The 17,721-nt window shown below is 37.5% G+C and overlaps 1 protein-coding gene across 1 annotated transcript in view; it reads left to right on the top strand.

Annotated features, from left to right (window-relative positions):
- SLC6A2 (solute carrier family 6 member 2) overlaps positions 1-17,721 on the top strand; it is a 79,188-nt gene that overhangs the window by 34,494 nt on the left and 26,973 nt on the right. Inside the window, 5 exon segments of the mRNA XM_030026573.2 lie at positions 5,884-6,022; positions 6,841-6,975; positions 11,460-11,563; positions 14,158-14,282; positions 15,032-15,144. Coding sequence (XP_029882433.2) covers positions 5,884-6,022; positions 6,841-6,975; positions 11,460-11,563; positions 14,158-14,282; positions 15,032-15,144 — 616 coding nt within the window.

Genomic DNA, 17,721 nt, shown 5'->3' on the forward strand with positions numbered 1-17,721 from the left:
CACACAGCTGTGGATATACACCTTGTGGACACAAACTGCCATGGAAACAATACAGCTCAATTTAAGCAGTGCTGCACCTGAAGTAAAAATACCTGGAGCCTGGCAAACTGTGCAAGAAGAACTCTATCCACACCTGCTTAATGCAGATAGCTAACCTTCCACAGAAAAAAGAACCAACCATATTTTATGCTCTGATGGAAACTGGCAGCAATGACAACTGAACTATGGTTGCCCAAATATGTAACACAAGAGATGCATGTAGGAGACCCTTCTAATTGAGCACAATTATCATGCTTCAAATTGCCTTCTAAATTGACTATATAATTTAATTTCTATAAATTGCACACTGTATACACTGACAGTTCTTTTAGCAACTTCAATCTACAATTTGCATTAAGTTCTAAATCATAAAAAAAATAGTCTGACTACCAGAATAGGGAATAGAGCTCAGGAGACCAGGACTACATCTATTTATATCTTAGCCAATTTGTGATACTTACTCTATGCACGCCATTTGGGTTTGATCCCATAAAAGTGACTACTAACTTTTAGAACTACTTGGAAGTTATTAGAAGTACTTAAGTTTTTAGAATTACTTAATATGTTAACTAACAAATGTATTTGTTAGTTAACATACTAATTTGCTGACAAGTTGATGACATTTTTGCAATCTGAACAAATCTGATACAACACATCTGAAAATCGTTTAAAGGAATGACACCCTTCTATTGATCACATCAAATTTTGGCAAATAGCTTTTGCCTTTAATAAAAAGAGAAAGAATGAGCCTATAGAGCTGTGTAATCATATCTGGATTGAAACATAAAATTATAATTGATTTGGGGTTGGAAAAACGAGGCCTACTCCAAGACCTTTAACTTGATCTGTTTGTACAAAACCTTCTAAATTTCCAAAATACAATCATGTAAATCTGTCTAGGGATGAAGAATACAAAAGGCTCCTTAGAAAGTCCTTAGAAAGAACCAGTCTGACAAAAAAGTCTAGGAGAATTCTATACCTAAACCTCTTACCTCCTGTTTTCTGGCTATGGATTAAATGTTTTGGAGTAAAGAAGATACAGAGTAATTTTCAGATCATGACCCTTGGCATTTCTTTTTCCATTGGTTTGATTCCCTGTTTATACTCAAATACTCACCACTTCCATAAAGAGTATATTCTGAATGGCTCAGAGTGGAGACAAAGCAAAGGTTCATAATAATCCTTATTTTATAGATGGGAACACTAAGACACAGAGATGAACTTATTGGTTCCAACATTACCTATTATTAGAACTACGACTGGATCCTTCATTCACGGAGTCCCACTGAGCAGCTGCCCCCTTGCCTCCTCGATAATTTGTCTTTAGTAGGGTTCATGTATGACTACTAAACAGCTAGGCTTCCTGTTGGCTTTCCGCGATCTGACACCAAATTAAAGAGGACCCAAGTGCTGCACAAAGACAAAACAGAAGATAGTGGTACTAGCAAATGAATCACTGTTTGCTGAGTTCAACGGAGATGAACTATTTCCTTTTAGCTGAACACAGTGTGGAAGTAAGGCAAGAATTGGTGCCAGAGTTATTGGGTGACTATGGGAATCTTCCCAGCAGAGAGCACAGGGAAGGAGAGAATGAGAAGAAATCTCACAAAGAGAGAAACCAGAATCTCTGAATGCAGCTTCAGTCTGAAATCCCTTCACATTCCTGCTCCTCTTGCAGACAGGCAGAAAGACTCTTGGGACCCATATTTACAGTGATGTACAGTCTCAAAGTTATTGCAAATGTAGTTTATACTCCCTCACGTGGAAAGCAGTCTTAGCATAAATCAGATTCCTTTGCACAAATCCCTGATTAAAAAAGGTTAATTTCTTATCTCTAGCGCATGTTCTTTGATTCTTGGTGCTGTACTAACTAAATATTGCTAAAGCTCTGACTAGAATATCAGAAAACTTAAACAATTTATTAGCCTCTCTTGTATACTTTGCTGAGCATAATATAATAGGTCCCTGTTCTACTTTGTCAGCTCCATCTGTTAACGTTTATTCTCAGTCTTCCCCCATAACATTTTCTTCTCCTTTTTGCACGTATTTCTCATCTACTTTCATTCTTTTCTCAATAACAACAATCTGCAAGCAAAATACTAATTCTAGTTGTCTCACTACCCCTGATTTTTCCTTTCTCTTTGACTCAGAGTTCTAAATTATGAGAGTTTATTTTGTTAGCAGAATTGGACAAATATCTCTGTACTTAGGAAACAAGAATCACTTTCAGAAGTTTTACTTAAGACATTCTCAGTAGCTTTGGACATAATTTAAAGAAGTTGACAGACAACAGAGGCTGATACTAGTTGGTGCTGTACCTCCTCTGGTTCCCTGGCTTAGGGATTTAAGAGAGATCAGTTTATGCCACTTTGTCTGACTTGCATATGTCTTTATAGCATTGGGAAGTGGGACAATCCTGCAGCTAGTGAAGGCAACCTCAATTCAGGAATGGACGTTGGCCACGTTGCATTATTCTGCTGTAATATCAAAAGGCTGAAAATTCAGGTGTTTTGACCTCAGAGCTTCCTGAGTGGGGAATCTTGCAGTATCTCTCACTTCACATTTTCTTCTTTGTGGCCAGTATAAAGGAAGTGACCAAGTATAATCTAAAGGAGCCAGTCAGGGATTTACCACTCAACCTGCCTTAACACAGACAGGCTAAAAACAGCCTCAGCTGCTCCTGAAGTAAGTATTCCTTGATGTGAAATAATTGTGGCATAATTGAGCTAACTGGATTTTCTATAGCATCACTGATGTATACTAACTTGGATGAACATGATGAATGCAAAGTTCTTTTCAAATTTGCCCTTCTCCAAAAAATGACTGTTTTTCAAAGAATGTTACAGAGCTATATCCTTCAAACCAAGAAGGTTTAGTCTACCTAATACTTTGGCCACTGCTTCTCTCCTCCATCTCTTCACATGTCAGCACATCTTAACCTAAATTGCAGTCTAGCACTAGATCTTTTATACTTTATGGTGCCACCTGAACAGAAATGTAGCTTCTAGTAGGTAAACATTCATGAACTACTTCCCAGCAACCCTCAAAAAGGGCACCTATCAGAAAGCTTCTATGACTTCTCTTCAGAGGTCACAAAGAAAAACAAAAAAGAAAAAAGGAAAAGGAAACAAAACCTGCTAGAATTACAGCTCAGAAACAGCAGCTGTCTAAGAAGACTTCCTTGCTTAGCTGCCCAGTTACACAGCTGTTTTGACTGGTTACAGAAGTATTTTTCTCTTCCTATTGTATGATCCCTTACCCTGATTAAGGGAGCAGAACTCTTGGAATGGAGATCCTCCTGAAAATCCTGGGAATCTTGCATTTGAAATGACAGTTCTGGCAAGTGTTCCAAACAGTAAGACACATTGCTAGCTGCTTCTTGGAAAGCAAACACACAAGGAAGCAGGCTTCTTTGCAAATCTAGAAAAATATTTGGGCAAGAAGAATAAAAAGTTAAATGGGCAACAAAGAATGCAAGTTCAGATTCAGTTTTTCTGAGTAGACATCTACATATCATAATCCAAAGGACTTTCTTTACAACATCCAGCTATGACAGTGATAGCAGTGTAACTGCGATAGCACAGATTGCCAAAACCCTCCCAAGATCCTGGACAAATGTTCTCATCAGGAACCTGTGAAGCTTTTCCTGGCTATACTTATCACTGCCCAAGCTGATAAGTTTAGAATGGAATCAGGCATTCCTGCCCAGGATTCACTTATACCCGTGGATCCTCTGGCAAATTATGCTTTATTAGCAGAAATACAAGTAGCTTTCATTGACACTCAAAGCAAAAGTTGAATGAGACCTACCTGTTTATTTACATTTAATTAAAGATAATAGGTTTTTAGATGAGATATCAAGAAGTCTGCCTCTATGTTTTACTTTTTCCATAGGTAACAGCTGTATTATTATATAGCTACATTGTTGTATAATAGGAGTTAAACTCACCTCATACTTTCTAAATAGGAACATTCTTGAATATATGCCACAAACACATGGTCACTACCCTTTTAATGCCTTGCTTGTTATTAGCCTTACAATAATCCCAGGTTGGATAAAAGATACTTGCAGAAAGCATCCTCCTAAATCAAGCTGCTTGATTTAGGAGGATGCTTTCTACAAGTATCTTTTATCCAACCTGGGATTAATCATAGAAACAGTTCAAAAATACAGCATTTCTTATTAAATACGAGAAACTAGAGAAGCAGAACTATTACAATTCTTAGCTGACCATATCTTGATGCTTTAGGGATCAAAAGGGAATTGTGTGCAACTCTTTCATATTACTAGATGGATCGTTCTAATGGACCTTAATTTTTCCAGCATGTTTCTACAGTTTAAGTAACACAGATACATTTTTCAGTTTTCCCCATTTAAGTTGACACAGGTTTGCCCTATCTTGGAACTTACTCAACTATTTCACTCATCTCTGACCTGATAAGACAAGTGCTTAAGTTAATTCTGAAGCACCATCTATCTAGTAGGAGATTGTACGGGCACAGCCAATGGGGCTGGAATCAGAGTGCTCAGGCTTTAGTCTCTACATGTCTGCAGTCATGCAGGGCAAATCACTTGGTACTTCAGTTTCTCTAAAATGCAGTTATCTTCATAAAACATGTCAGGGTCCTCCAGTGAAAAGGGCTTTTTTGATTTGATTTGTTTGTACTATCATGGTGCTAAGAGAAGCCAACAGAGATCAACTTTCTATTTCACCCAAGCAGTGCACTGCAAATAAAAGGTGATAGAGAAAGGGAAGGAGACAAGGAAGGTCGTGACCATTTAACTGGATGGGCACTGAAACACTAAGAAATTGATCCCTGAGCCAGCATTCTGTAGATTCATATCAGAACCAGGAGTTAGCTCTGTAATTCACCTCTAGTGCAGGGCTCCAGCCGCAATGCCATTCCTCTTTGCAAATGCAGCTTTCAGTAAAGGAAAATATTTCTGCATTTTTTAGATTTGTAAAAGCAGCAAGAGACACTTCAATAGCACAGAACTGAGTTAAAGGGACGGAGATCCACTATAACATCTCTCCCATATCCCTGTGCCCGTTGAACACAATGTGTTTTGACAGCTCTAATTGTAGATATCACCAGTCATGAGGACAAACACTCTCCTACACTTCAGTCCATTTCACTGTGTAGATCTCAAAAGAATTAGCCTGCCCTAGTAAGCAACAGAATTTCCTCTGCTATCACTCCACTGTCTCAGTGGACAACAGAGGGCACTATGTCCAGTTTAAATTTATCAACTGTTGCTTTTCCTATCCAACCACTTTTTTGCAGCCTCACAACAGCCTATTCAAAAAGATATTGAGAGTAACTTTGGAGCTGCTCAAGTTACAGAAAGCCAGCTGTTTGCTTATCTAGAATCACAAAATAATTTAGGTTGAAAGGTCTCTGAAGGTCATCTAATACAACTCCTTACCCAAAAGCAAGGCTGACTTCAAAAGTAAATCAGTCTGCTCAAGGCCTTTACTGGCTAAGTTTTAAAATCTCCAAGGACAGAGATTCTGCAGCCTCTCTGGGCACCTGTTCAGTGTTCAAGCAAGAATCAATGAATGACACTTCCAAAATCCCCAAACATTTCCAGTGAAGGAGAGAGTGCTATCATTATGGCACTATGGTGCTTAACAGACATAGAGGGCCAGTGAGACCACAAAGGCATTGAAGGAAGAAGCACAATACATGGCTTCACAAAACAGATTTCACTAACTGCTAGTGATGTCAGTAGGGCAACTACTACCTCAGTGCAGCATCCATTTCTGCTGCCCACAGGATGAGATATGTAAAACCCTTTTTCCCTCAGTGACTTCGCTTTGTTTCTGTGTATCTGGTATGTAGGCGAGGAGTTCTGCACCTGCACGAAAGCCGTGGAATCCATGACCTTGGCTTGCCTCGCTGGCAACTTTCCCTCTGCCTCTTGGTCGTGGTAATCATTCTTTTCTTTAGTCTGTGGAAAGGCGTGAAGACTTCAGGAAAGGTAGAGCTAATATTGTCCTTCTATCTCAACTATGTTCCCTGTCTCCTTTAAGAAGCCTCCTAATTTTAGAAAGCAAGAGACTAAATCACTGCTTCTGAGGGATCCTCAGGGACCAAACCATGTGAGAGGCCTTCATATATGTACAGTGGAAATACACAATCCCGATTCAGCCTTTGTTTTATTTACAGGTTTTGCTTGTGTAATGTTCCAACTGGAAATTTTATTAGCATATTATTTTCAATTCAGCATTAGTGGTCTCATCCAGAAAATATTTTGAAAGACTTTAAATTGTCTTAAACGTGCCTCCTATTCTTAGCAAAATGTACTAACGTTTCAATGGTTTAAGATGCTTTGGTTTTATTATATAAAATGCCATGACAAGAGAAATATCTGGCAAAAGTAATTTGAAACTACTCTTTGACATCCCTCAGAAAACACCTGAATAGAAATTCTAGGGTTGGATACATCTTAGAGTTTTTTGTACATTTTCATGAAAGTATCACCTAACAGGAGGCAATGACTGCACTTGTTTAGTAAATGAATATATAGCTGAAGAGCTAATCAGCAGTCTAACACACACAGGTAATATATAAGCACTCCAAGTCTTCTGTTTGTCAAAACTGTCTCCTACTGGTACCTGTAAACATGCACACATAAAGACTTCTGATACATAACAGCATTTTCCCCCAAGACATCCTATAAAGAGCTTCTCCATTGAATTGAATGGACAAAACCAAGAAAGTGCCAGCTGTATTTTTCACACATTCTTAAATCTTCTGTAACAGTTGATTAACCTTTGGGATCTCTGTTGTCTGCAGGTTGTTTGGATAACAGCCACTTTGCCTTATGTTGTATTATTTGTCTTGTTAATACATGGAATAACCCTGCCAGGTGCATACAATGGAATAAATGCATACCTGCACATAGATTTCAGAAGATTAAAAGAAGCCACAGTAAGTATACTCTTCTGCTCTCATTCCCTTGTTATTATTAAACCTGTTGCCCCTGTTACTAAAACTGAAAATATTAGAGGTCATTTCTGAAATTATATAGCCACACTTCTGCTTTTGCGTAAGCACTAGTCCACTATCCCTGATAGTCTAACTTTCCAACACTCTCTATAACAGGACTATCTCAGCCTGAACCCAAGCTGTTCTGATCACAAAAAACCTGTGCAAGGGCGGTTTTCAGGTGCGGCAGTCCCTTAAAGTTCATGCTTTGTCTGTGTACCCTGTAAACTACAGTATGCTTTATACATGAAAATTGAGTCATGCAAAAATTTAGTTCTCAAAAGGCTAAGAATTTCCCCAAGAAGAAGATTTTTCTTTGTGATTTTGATTAATTACTAGGTTAAATATTAACCTAGTAAACAAAAATGCTGGCCTATGAAAACCTTGCTAAACCTACTAATTCAGGACTAACTCACCTAATCAAATCATGGTCCTTCATACAAATGAGATTTTCAATAGTATGATGTTCTCATCTTACTATCGAAAGTAATGTACATTTCACTGTATCATTTAACAACATTGCAAGACATTCTCATTAAATATATCCAAACTGACTCAATTTGTGGAGTACCTTAGAACTAAGAATTATTTCATCTCTTGTAAAGCAAGATCTGTGAGTATAGTCACTAACTCATGAAATTACCAGTATTTCAGACCTATGAAGAACAATGATCTGGTGACTACAGAGAGATCTTACCACTGTGCTGTTCTAAAAGTATCATAAATAATTTATAAAACACCAGTATCCCTGTGGATGGGTCACAAGGCCATTCAAATGGTTACAAAACTGAAAAGCGAGGACATAGTTCTACTAGAAGGAAATTAACTGTCTTGAAAATTTGCAGCTTTCAGAGATGTCTGCAGTCTGTACATAGTTGCACTGTACATTTCCTATGCATCCTATCTTGATTTTTCCTGAATAATTAAAAAGACCTTGAGTGTGAGAATACAGACCTATTTTATATACTCTTAGCAAAACAATCCTTCCTTGGTTTTGTAATACTAAATTTGGAAACGGGCATTTCTTCAACAACAGAAGTTATCACCAGAACCCAGACCCCTTCTCACTCTATTTGTAATAGTCAAACCAAACTTCAAATATGGGACTTCCATCCACCTTTGTCAACAAGGCAGTAGCCACCTCAGTAGTTCACATTTATGCATACACATAAATACAAAGATGCAAGGATTAACAAAGGAGGTGCTTAAATTTTTCTTATACATTTTAAGAGCTGTTTGGCAAAAAACATCACAAGTTCAACTAGCTGTCTATGGAGCTGTGCCAGCTTGCATCAGCTCAGAATCTAGGCCTCCATAATCATATCTGCCTTCTGCTTTTGAAAGGATATTCTGTGCACTGCTGTTTCGTGGCTTAATATTTCTGCAGCTGCTATTTGGATGACCCTAAAGTTATTTGTTTTCCAAGACTAAATTTTTCAGACAACAACAACAACAAAAAGTTGCTCTAGAATAATAAAAGACTAAAGATCAGTTATAAGGAGAAGTTTCACGAACTGCTTTGCCAAGTCAGCCTTTCTCCTGCTCAGAGACTGGGATACCTGCTGCTGCAATAGGCTTGTGTGTTTAGTCTGTCCTCAGGCTCCAAAGAATAGACTCCTGCTTCAGTTCTATGTCAATGCGTCCCTGAACCTTTCTGATTTATGATTTTTTTTCTCCCAAATGATGAACCTAACAAAGAAACATCGTAAGTCACAAACAGTAATGACCTACAGAGGGCTCTGCCAATGCTCTTCTAAAAGACCTTACAGCATCCTGATCAATGTCAAGGTCTGCCTCATTTTATAGGGCCGCATATTGCACAGCACTGAGCAAGCCCTAAGACACCTCAATTTTCAGGGATATTGAACCCACAAAGAGTGTGTCTATAAAAAGGACAGAAAGATATTCACCTGAAGACCTCTTAACTAGACCAATGCCCAGCTACGCTCCTTGCTGAAAGTCCAGGAGCTACAAAGCCACAATACTCATCTCCACTACACAAATGGATACATTAAACATCTGTGTAAAACAGCAGCTACACTTCTGTTCTGCTAAAGGAATCAGCGTTAAATACAGAGTTAAATCAGACATGAGGAAGACACTCACTCTTTCACAGACCTTAACAAGTTTCCTGAAGATTATATAACATCTGGGGGTGCACACAATATTTCCTCTCCACACAGCACAGTGATTCTTTAAATCCACATACACAAGAAAGAATATGCACAGAAGTTATAATGGCATAAACAACTATGAAGAAAGCTAGAAAGATTGATGACTGCCTTCTGTAAAATGTTTCTATTTTTTCATTTTTAATGCATATAAAAACAATATCCTACCATAAAATATATTAGACTATGCATCAATCAGAAGCCATCCAGCTGAAGTGAACAGAGAACATGAGTGTAAACTGAAGAAGAACCAGCCCCACTGTCTGTTTCACATCCTGCTTTGTTGTCACAAAGGGAATGTTTTGCATTTAATCTTAGTTCTAAAGTAATTTCTGGTTTCTGCTCTTTTTTCCCTTCACCTTGATCTTCTCAATTTGTTTCCTAATCAGTTACTATGAGCCAAGACTCGTACTCAACAGATAGGTAAGCATATGCATAACTCCTTTGGTAGGCAGCAGGTGATAACTGCTTATTTGAATCAATAGGACTTAAGCACATTCTTACTATTCAAGCACCCTTAAGCAAGGGGAAGTATAATGAGTGCAACTCCACCGGCAAGACAGAAAAGAGCTAGAGAGCCACTAAAAACAAGTGCCTTATGGTGGCAGCATGCAGATCTAGTTATAGTTTAAGCAAAATTTATTTTAAAAAATTTCAGGAATTCGTTAACAACACAAGTTATGGGAAGTTTTAAAAAACAAGAAAAATTATAGGAGGCTTTGCATCCCCCCTTCTGCACTCTTATCTACATAAACGCTCTTCAGAGAGTACAACTCTATTTGATCTCAACCTTTGTGTGGAGATAGAACATTCAGATGTAACTGGGTATATGAGAGGAATGAGCAAGGAATTAATTTTACAGGATTGTTTTGCTATTTAGTAAAAGAAATCCATGATACCTAAAAGCCCTGTATGAACTGCAATTTGAGAGAAATCATATCACCCTATCCACCGGTTTGCAATAAACACATCATAGATTGTTCTACATATTAACTTTCAAGTAATTAACTCTCAACAGTTCATAAAATTAAGTTTCTCTACAAATCTAGAGTTCAATAAATGGTTTTCAGCCTTCAACAGGCAGTAGTTAAAAGCATCTATCATCTATGTTGAGAAAAAAAATAGACCACTAGCATAAGTGCTTTCATATCATGTTAGGATGGGATAAGGCACTCACTCTCTTTTCATTGGGCCAAATGTGAAAGCTTAGCATTAAAATCCCAATGCAAATGGAGCTCATATGTTGCTTAGATCTATTAGAAAGCCGCTGCTGAGTAGATACATTGGATCTGATTTTGTAGAGATGGATGGAGATGAAATCCAGCGCTTTTCATAGTCTTGAGCACTTGGCAGACTTAATCAAAAACTGAAGATCTCATTTTGAGAAATGTTGAGTATTATTCACTCCATTGGCTTCATTACCCTTGTTGAAGATGCTTGTTTAAATATCTCTGCGTAACAACTGAGTAAGTGAAACCCTCATTAACCAGGGTAGGCTATTTTCAGGCTTCTGATTCAGGAGACCAGCACTGTTGCTCCTGTCTGCTGTCTGCACATCTTGGTTGGATGTTGGGCTGGAGGGTCACTTGAGAAAATGCTATAGCATTAAAAACATGTTTTCCCAAGCGGACAATTCTGAGAATGACCAAGCTGCATCTAAACTGAAAATTCATGACTATCAGCAATAAGTCCTTCTCCAACTAAGTGGGAAAGGTGACAGATAACCTGCATGGTTCTGTTCACAGCAAGTCAGTCATGCTTCAGCTTCTGAAACAAGAAAGCATCCTATAAAGTGTACTAACAGTCCCACGAAGAAAGCTCTCTTATGGGAAAGAAAATGTCCTGTAACTCTTGACCCATTAACTATTTTTAGTTTTCTGGTTGTACATTCCAAAATAAATTGGAACAAGAACTATTGGAAGTGTATTTCTGTCACCGGGAGAAAAATCATGTAATCATTTCAGTACTCAGTAAAAGCTCAGAAGTACAGATCCAGCTGGTACACCCCACCGTGGTAGCAGTGTGCATGCACTGAGAACTTGCCCGCTGCATTGGCCCTTACTATTTCGGGTTAAGCCATTCCAGATCACAACTGTGCTCTATGTGACATCTCTTGGGGGCTGAGAAGCAGTTACACTCCCATAAGCACAAATGCTGATCATTTTTCAAAAGCCAGATGTCTTGTACACTTCTTGCATTTCCCTGATGTATCTTTCAGACTGAACTGACACTGACAATGTTGGTGTCATTATGCAGGTATGGATTGATGCAGCTACTCAGATATTTTACTCCTTAGGAGCCGGGTTTGGTGTTTTAATCGCATTTGCCAGTTACAATAAGTTTGACAACAACTGTTACAGGTAAGACAGCCTATTCTTTCGTAGTGCTTCAGAATGATACTATTTTACTCTAACTGCAGCTGGAATAAGTATTAAGCTATCTTTTTATCTTTAGTCATTTATTAATGATGGTCAGTCTTGTGTAGACATAGCAACCAACCCAAATCTTGAAACACTGTCTTCCTTACTGAAATTTTAGTAACAGGAACCTGCCAAGATATCTGCTGTACAGCAAACCAGAATGGGATTAGGTTTGGACTTTAAACAGCTGTGTAAACTGTGCTTGTGTTTGCCTTTCAAAAGTACCATTAAGTGCAACAGTGAACACAGGATGAAATCTTATTGGTCCAGGAGCCAAAAGCAGAAGGATTCCAGTTTCCAGAAGTGTTTCTGTGCTTTGGGATTATATTTCTGATATTTTATGTTGAGCTTCAATTTAGGAATGCACTTTAAATCAAGTCAGTTTGTAAGTGTCTTGCTGAATCACCGCCATGGAAATTCAACCAGAACTGCTCTGCACCTTCTGAGAACTTCCAACATTTAGAAGTTTTGTTAACATTCCATTTTGGAATGAAAACAAGCATCGCTTTAAATTTTCCCATGAAATATAAATGCAGAAAGTACATGTATTATAAACACATTGTGAACTGAAGGATAGCAAAAAAATTTTTAAAGTAAAAAGGTACAAGAAAATATATAGATTTGAACTCCCTAAATCAGATTGAAAACCAAAATCATGGAATACTTCCACTGACTTCAGAGAGCTTTGTACTTAATCCAGAGAAACTTTAGGTTGCCAGCTGATTATTTGCAGTAGGTAGCATTACCAGGTTTGAGAACCCTTCAGTTAGAATGCTAGCCACAGCAATCTTCCAAAATAACTTTTATTGTCTTCTGCAAATAATTTTGCATTAATCCCATAGCAGCTCCCTATATAACTGTTTTTCTTCTGCATTCTAATTTGCTCTGAAATGGAAAAAAAATCCACTTGAAACTAAGAAAACACCACAGACTATATGTGAAATCATATTATTTAGTTCTTATCTTACTATATTTGTCCAATGTTTCTTCACAAGCCTTTCCTGTAAGAGTAATCTATAGTTTCATTAAATACTGTGTTTTAGTTCTAACCATAAAAACAAGCTTCAATTCAGTAGCATTTACAACACTTAAAAATATCCTTCTTTTGGTCAAATAACCCCATAATGTGCTGACATATTTTGTTCAAAAGGCTTTCTTGAAACAGTACAAATTGAAAATAGTACTGTTTCCAAATGAAGGCCATAACTCAGCACTATACTGTCCCATCTATGCTTCAATACACCTTCCTTGAGAGGAATAGTGTCAGTAATGTGAGGTAGGATAACAATACTGAAAATCAGGGCCAGAAAATATGAAAATTTGTACTTAAATCATGATCTAGTTTTACACGCAAAATACTGAGAGCTATCTCAGCTCAGTTTATAAGGAGATAAGCATCACAATCCATTTATTGACTAAGCAAAAAGAAGCATTATTCACTTGCATAAGAATGTTTTTCAATTGTGGGAAACAAGAAATACTGTTGCCATCTTATCAGTGACAAATAACTAGCAATTTTCTTCTTTAATAAGTGAAAAGAATTTGAGTTTATGGGTCCAATCTGGTCTCTCTTGATCCTGCAGCTTTCCTCCAGGAAAGCACTTTAAGAATTGCAGGACATAAATTCTTCAATGTTATCAAAATAAAGTGATACAAGGGAGAGGATAAAGTTTGGTGTATGGCACCTATGTTTTTGGGTAGTGTAACTGATAAAAGGAAATCATATTTACTTTCTGCTTATTAAAGCACTGTTTGGCATTACTGATGTTCATAGAGCCCTGTCCTCTATTCCAAAGGTCATATGCAGCAAAAGATTACCTACAAGACACTGTGCAGATTAGGCAGACATCCAAAGATGTATGGTCTACTTATCTTCAAGCTAGGTTTGGTAATAGGGATTATTAATACCCAGGAAAACTCATAGGTCTATCATAATACCATGGCAGATTGATTAGAACCACAACTTCGTACAATCATTACTATGTGATCCGCACTGGATAATATTTAACCTTTAAACCAAATTCACTATTGTAACAATGTGATAAACAAGAGATGTATCTTTTTCAGAAAAAGCCTCGCTAACTTCGTAGATGAAGGGACCTCATTATAGATTAAGGATGGTTACCCAGTGCCATCTAAATGGCAGCACAGTTTGCCAAAAATGCACTCCTGGAGTTAACTGAAAATACTCCTCAATATCTGCTTATATGAATTGATGAACAGTAAGGCTCTTTCACTTCAGGCCACTCTCTTGCTGTTACGGCTACCAGCTAGGATGATGAAATTACTCTTTAGTATCTTAACATTTAACATAGCTTTGTTGGTTTTTTTGAACAGAACTCAGTTTTAAATCAAAATAGTACACAGAAGTAGGTAATTTCCTAGCATAGTATGCTGATATGAGCTTTTGATCATCAGGATAATTGCACAATTAGCATTTTCACAAGAATCTTCCTATCGCTATAAGACAATCCTCATCTAGTTCTTAAAGTGTGGGGGTTTTTTCACTGGGCTGTTCTTCTCTCCATCATTAGGGATGCTTTGCTGACTAGCACCATTAACTGTGTCACAAGCTTCATCTCAGGATTTGCAATTTTCTCCATATTGGGCTACATGGCTCATGAACACAAAGTTAAAATTGAGGATGTAGCCACTGAAGGTAGGAAGTTTATTTTGTACTAGTTTTATCTGGTTTTGTCCACCATTTATTTGCAAATGTGTTTATATTTGTTTCAAACAAGTGTGTGAAAATCTCATGGAAGTGATCTGAATTAACTTACTTGGAACTAAAACTCAGTGTGTAAATGCCTTGCTGAAATGTGAACTCTAAATGGCATTGATTCATCCCACCTCTGTTGAATCGAGGTTCCTGAACATCTTGCCCCTCACAAGTTTACCCTGTGCAACAGTCATTTACCACTGCATAGTATCTTGCAAAAGTATTGCTGTTCACTGCCATAGCTTACTGTTTTGGAGGGTTCTGGTAAGCTTAGCTGTAGAGTCCTTTCACTGCTAACAGGTCACCCATGATTTCAGTTCCTGTATCTCTCATCACATCCAAGAGTTCTCCTGCCAACAGTGGAGTTTACATCCACATGGTTCCTTCTCTACTACATAGTTGAAAAATAGCTAGTGAGGTTGCAAATCCCATAAAATATTATTAGAAATAGGAAAGAATGGAATGGGGGGGGGGGGGGGTAAGACAAAACTGTCATGAGTACATTATTAAAGTATTTTGAATATATTTTTGGTATAATGCAAATTTTTTTTTAACAGCTACTCAAGAGTGTGATGTGGACTGATGTAAAGGTCAACTTAGTCATAATTTATCTTATTAAAATGAACACTTTTGTGAAGCTAAGAAACATCATTTAGTAATACTTTTTTTCTTTTTCTTTTCTATTTCAGGAGCTGGTTTAGTTTTCATTCTGTATCCAGAGGCAATTTCAACTCTTTCAGGATCTACATTTTGGGCTGTGGTATTCTTCATCATGCTCCTTACTCTTGGCATTGACAGTTCTGTGAGTATTTCTTCCTTCTAGCCTTGACGTTTTTCCTTTATTGTTATATTCTGTAACTGGAGAGGTACAACCTTAAACAGGGGGTTTATTACATTTCAAATAACATTCTGTACATTCCCTGAATCTGTTTTCACAGTCACAGCCAACATACCAATAGTATTACTCCTGGCAGTACATTTAAAGACTCATAGTATTTAAGAGAATTAGGAAAAGATCAAATCTTTTACAAGCCAGCAAATAATTACTCACTGATGCTTTTTTATGACCTTACAGAGGGGCTGTTCATCAACAGTTATTACTATTTAAAGGTATGACCCAGCATCACTACTATGAAGTGTTGCTACTACAAACCTGCAGTAAGGTTTTGGAACCCCACTTGCAAAAAACAAGCCACAGGAAGACATTGAGTAGAGTGGTTTCTAGAAGAGATTTTTACATAAGCAGATTAATGAAATTCAGCACAAGATAGACAATGTCTGAAGGTACTCTGATTATTTTCTACAAGCAATGATACAGAATTTCCTGTAAGTTTAGTCACAATTTAAAAATCACAGCAAAATATTTCCATAGTGGTTTCATTTTACTACTATCTTACTATAAAATGTCTAGTCTAACAAGTGTATTTGATCTTTCCATAATGTGATGACTTTTACTGTACTATGACATTCAGGGTCACAGAAACTTCAGCCCAGAAAATATCCCAAATCTCCTAACAACTTTTGTACTGCTTTGTTGTTGCCAAAGACGCATCAAGACATCTGTTATATTTAGCTTAAAGGTTGATTAATTTCTGGGAAAAACAAACAGGGTCTTTAAGGAATAGTGAACCATGAACAAACATTCATAATTTTTAGTAGGGCAGGGGTTTCTTACTATTCTAAAACATAGAAGTCTCTTTCATAGTTCTGAATGTATGGAGCTGATCTAGGAACTTCTTGCTGGAAATGGCAAAAAACAGTGTTTCCATTGCTTACAACTTCAGAAAATGTCATTCATTTTGAAGGACAAGAAAGGGAAGGAATGAATTGACGTGGAGGAGAGCAAAACTAAGAAAAATGAGGCTGTGGCAGGAAGCTTTGATAATCATTGGCAAATAGCTGAATGAGATCTTACAGAGTAAGGTCTGGGCTGTAAAGGTCAGATTCAGGTCTAAATGTTTCCAAAGTGCTTAGATTTTTTGATTCCAGCTCAGGTTCAGTGAAGTTTGTCTATACACTAAGATCTGGATCCTTACTCAAACGTTTGAGGCAAGATTATATCTGGGTTGGCAGCTTGGCCATTTTTCAACTGTAAGCAAACATGAAGGATGGTAAGGAAGGGTTTAGCACAGCAGAAGGGCATGAATGACCAGTAGGTACAGGGCAGAATTAAGAAGAAGAAAATACATGCTCAGAAGTGTTTAGATCCAAAGCGGTTAACTTTGCAACAGCAGTAAATTTAAGGCAATGTAAAGAAACATTTAAGTGACAAAAACACAGGGCTTTAGATTGCAGAACACACTTATCCGACAAGTGAAGAAAGCTCTTTCTTGTGGAGCTAATTAAAATACTATGAACTATGTCACCGAGTTTTGCTCTTTCTTTCTAAAAGGGGAGGGATTTGCTTGTTCGTGTTTTCTTCAGGATTTTTCATCATTTACCTAAGAAAACTCAGGTCATACAGTATTTTTTATGGTGGCCTTCTCAACTCTCCCCCCACATTTGACTGATCAAGCCCCTGAAGGGAAAATGAAAATTTTTAAAGCTAAAAATCAAACAACCCCAAAGCTAAAGAGGAATAATTATATATGAATACTTTTATTCATGCATATAAGCCTGCACTGGCACAGAAATACAGACATCTGTACAAAAATGGAACTGCCAAAATATTTAAGCAAAGAGAAATCTGATCATGCAAGGTTAAGCAAGCAACAATGAAAAGGACAGAAAATGGAACAAATGTTTGGAGTAGGTATCTAGCTTGGCATAGGGAATTAACAAGGGGAATAGATCATGATACATTAAGAAGTGGTCCTTAGCCAAAATAATCCATGTTTTCTCCATTTTCAACTTCTCCATGACAATTTAAGTGCCAACACGGTAACAACTTCTGAGAACATCAAATATTAACCCATCTTAACTGCAGGGCACTTACGGATACTCCCCCTAGACACTAGGAAATACAAACCTACACTAGGTTTTGGGACATTTTACTTGTGAACATTAGCTACCTTTAAAAAAAAATAGGTCCACTGCCCCCAGCAATTTGGCTGTAGACAGGAATCATTCAAATTCTAGAGAGATAATTCTCTGCTACTGATTTCAACCAGAGATGCTGGTTTCATCAAATTCTTATAGGAAAGGGACAGGCTATGTCAGCAACTGCTAACCAACTACTGTATTGCACCAAGCACTCCAAGTCTTGCCATGATCTTTCAGCATCAGAAGAAGCATGGAATCCAGCCTCCCCAAAATATTAAATAAATTTATTTATTATGAGAGTAGACTGGAATTCATTTTCACAACTTCTTGGTGGAGGGAGTGCAGAATGCTTTCATTGGTGGAAAGAAATTAAAATTCATAACCACCTACATAACTC

This window comes from Aquila chrysaetos, chromosome 9 (genome assembly GCF_900496995.4).
Source record: "Aquila chrysaetos chrysaetos chromosome 9, bAquChr1.4, whole genome shotgun sequence".
Lineage (NCBI taxonomy): Eukaryota > Metazoa > Chordata > Aves > Accipitriformes > Accipitridae > Aquila > Aquila chrysaetos.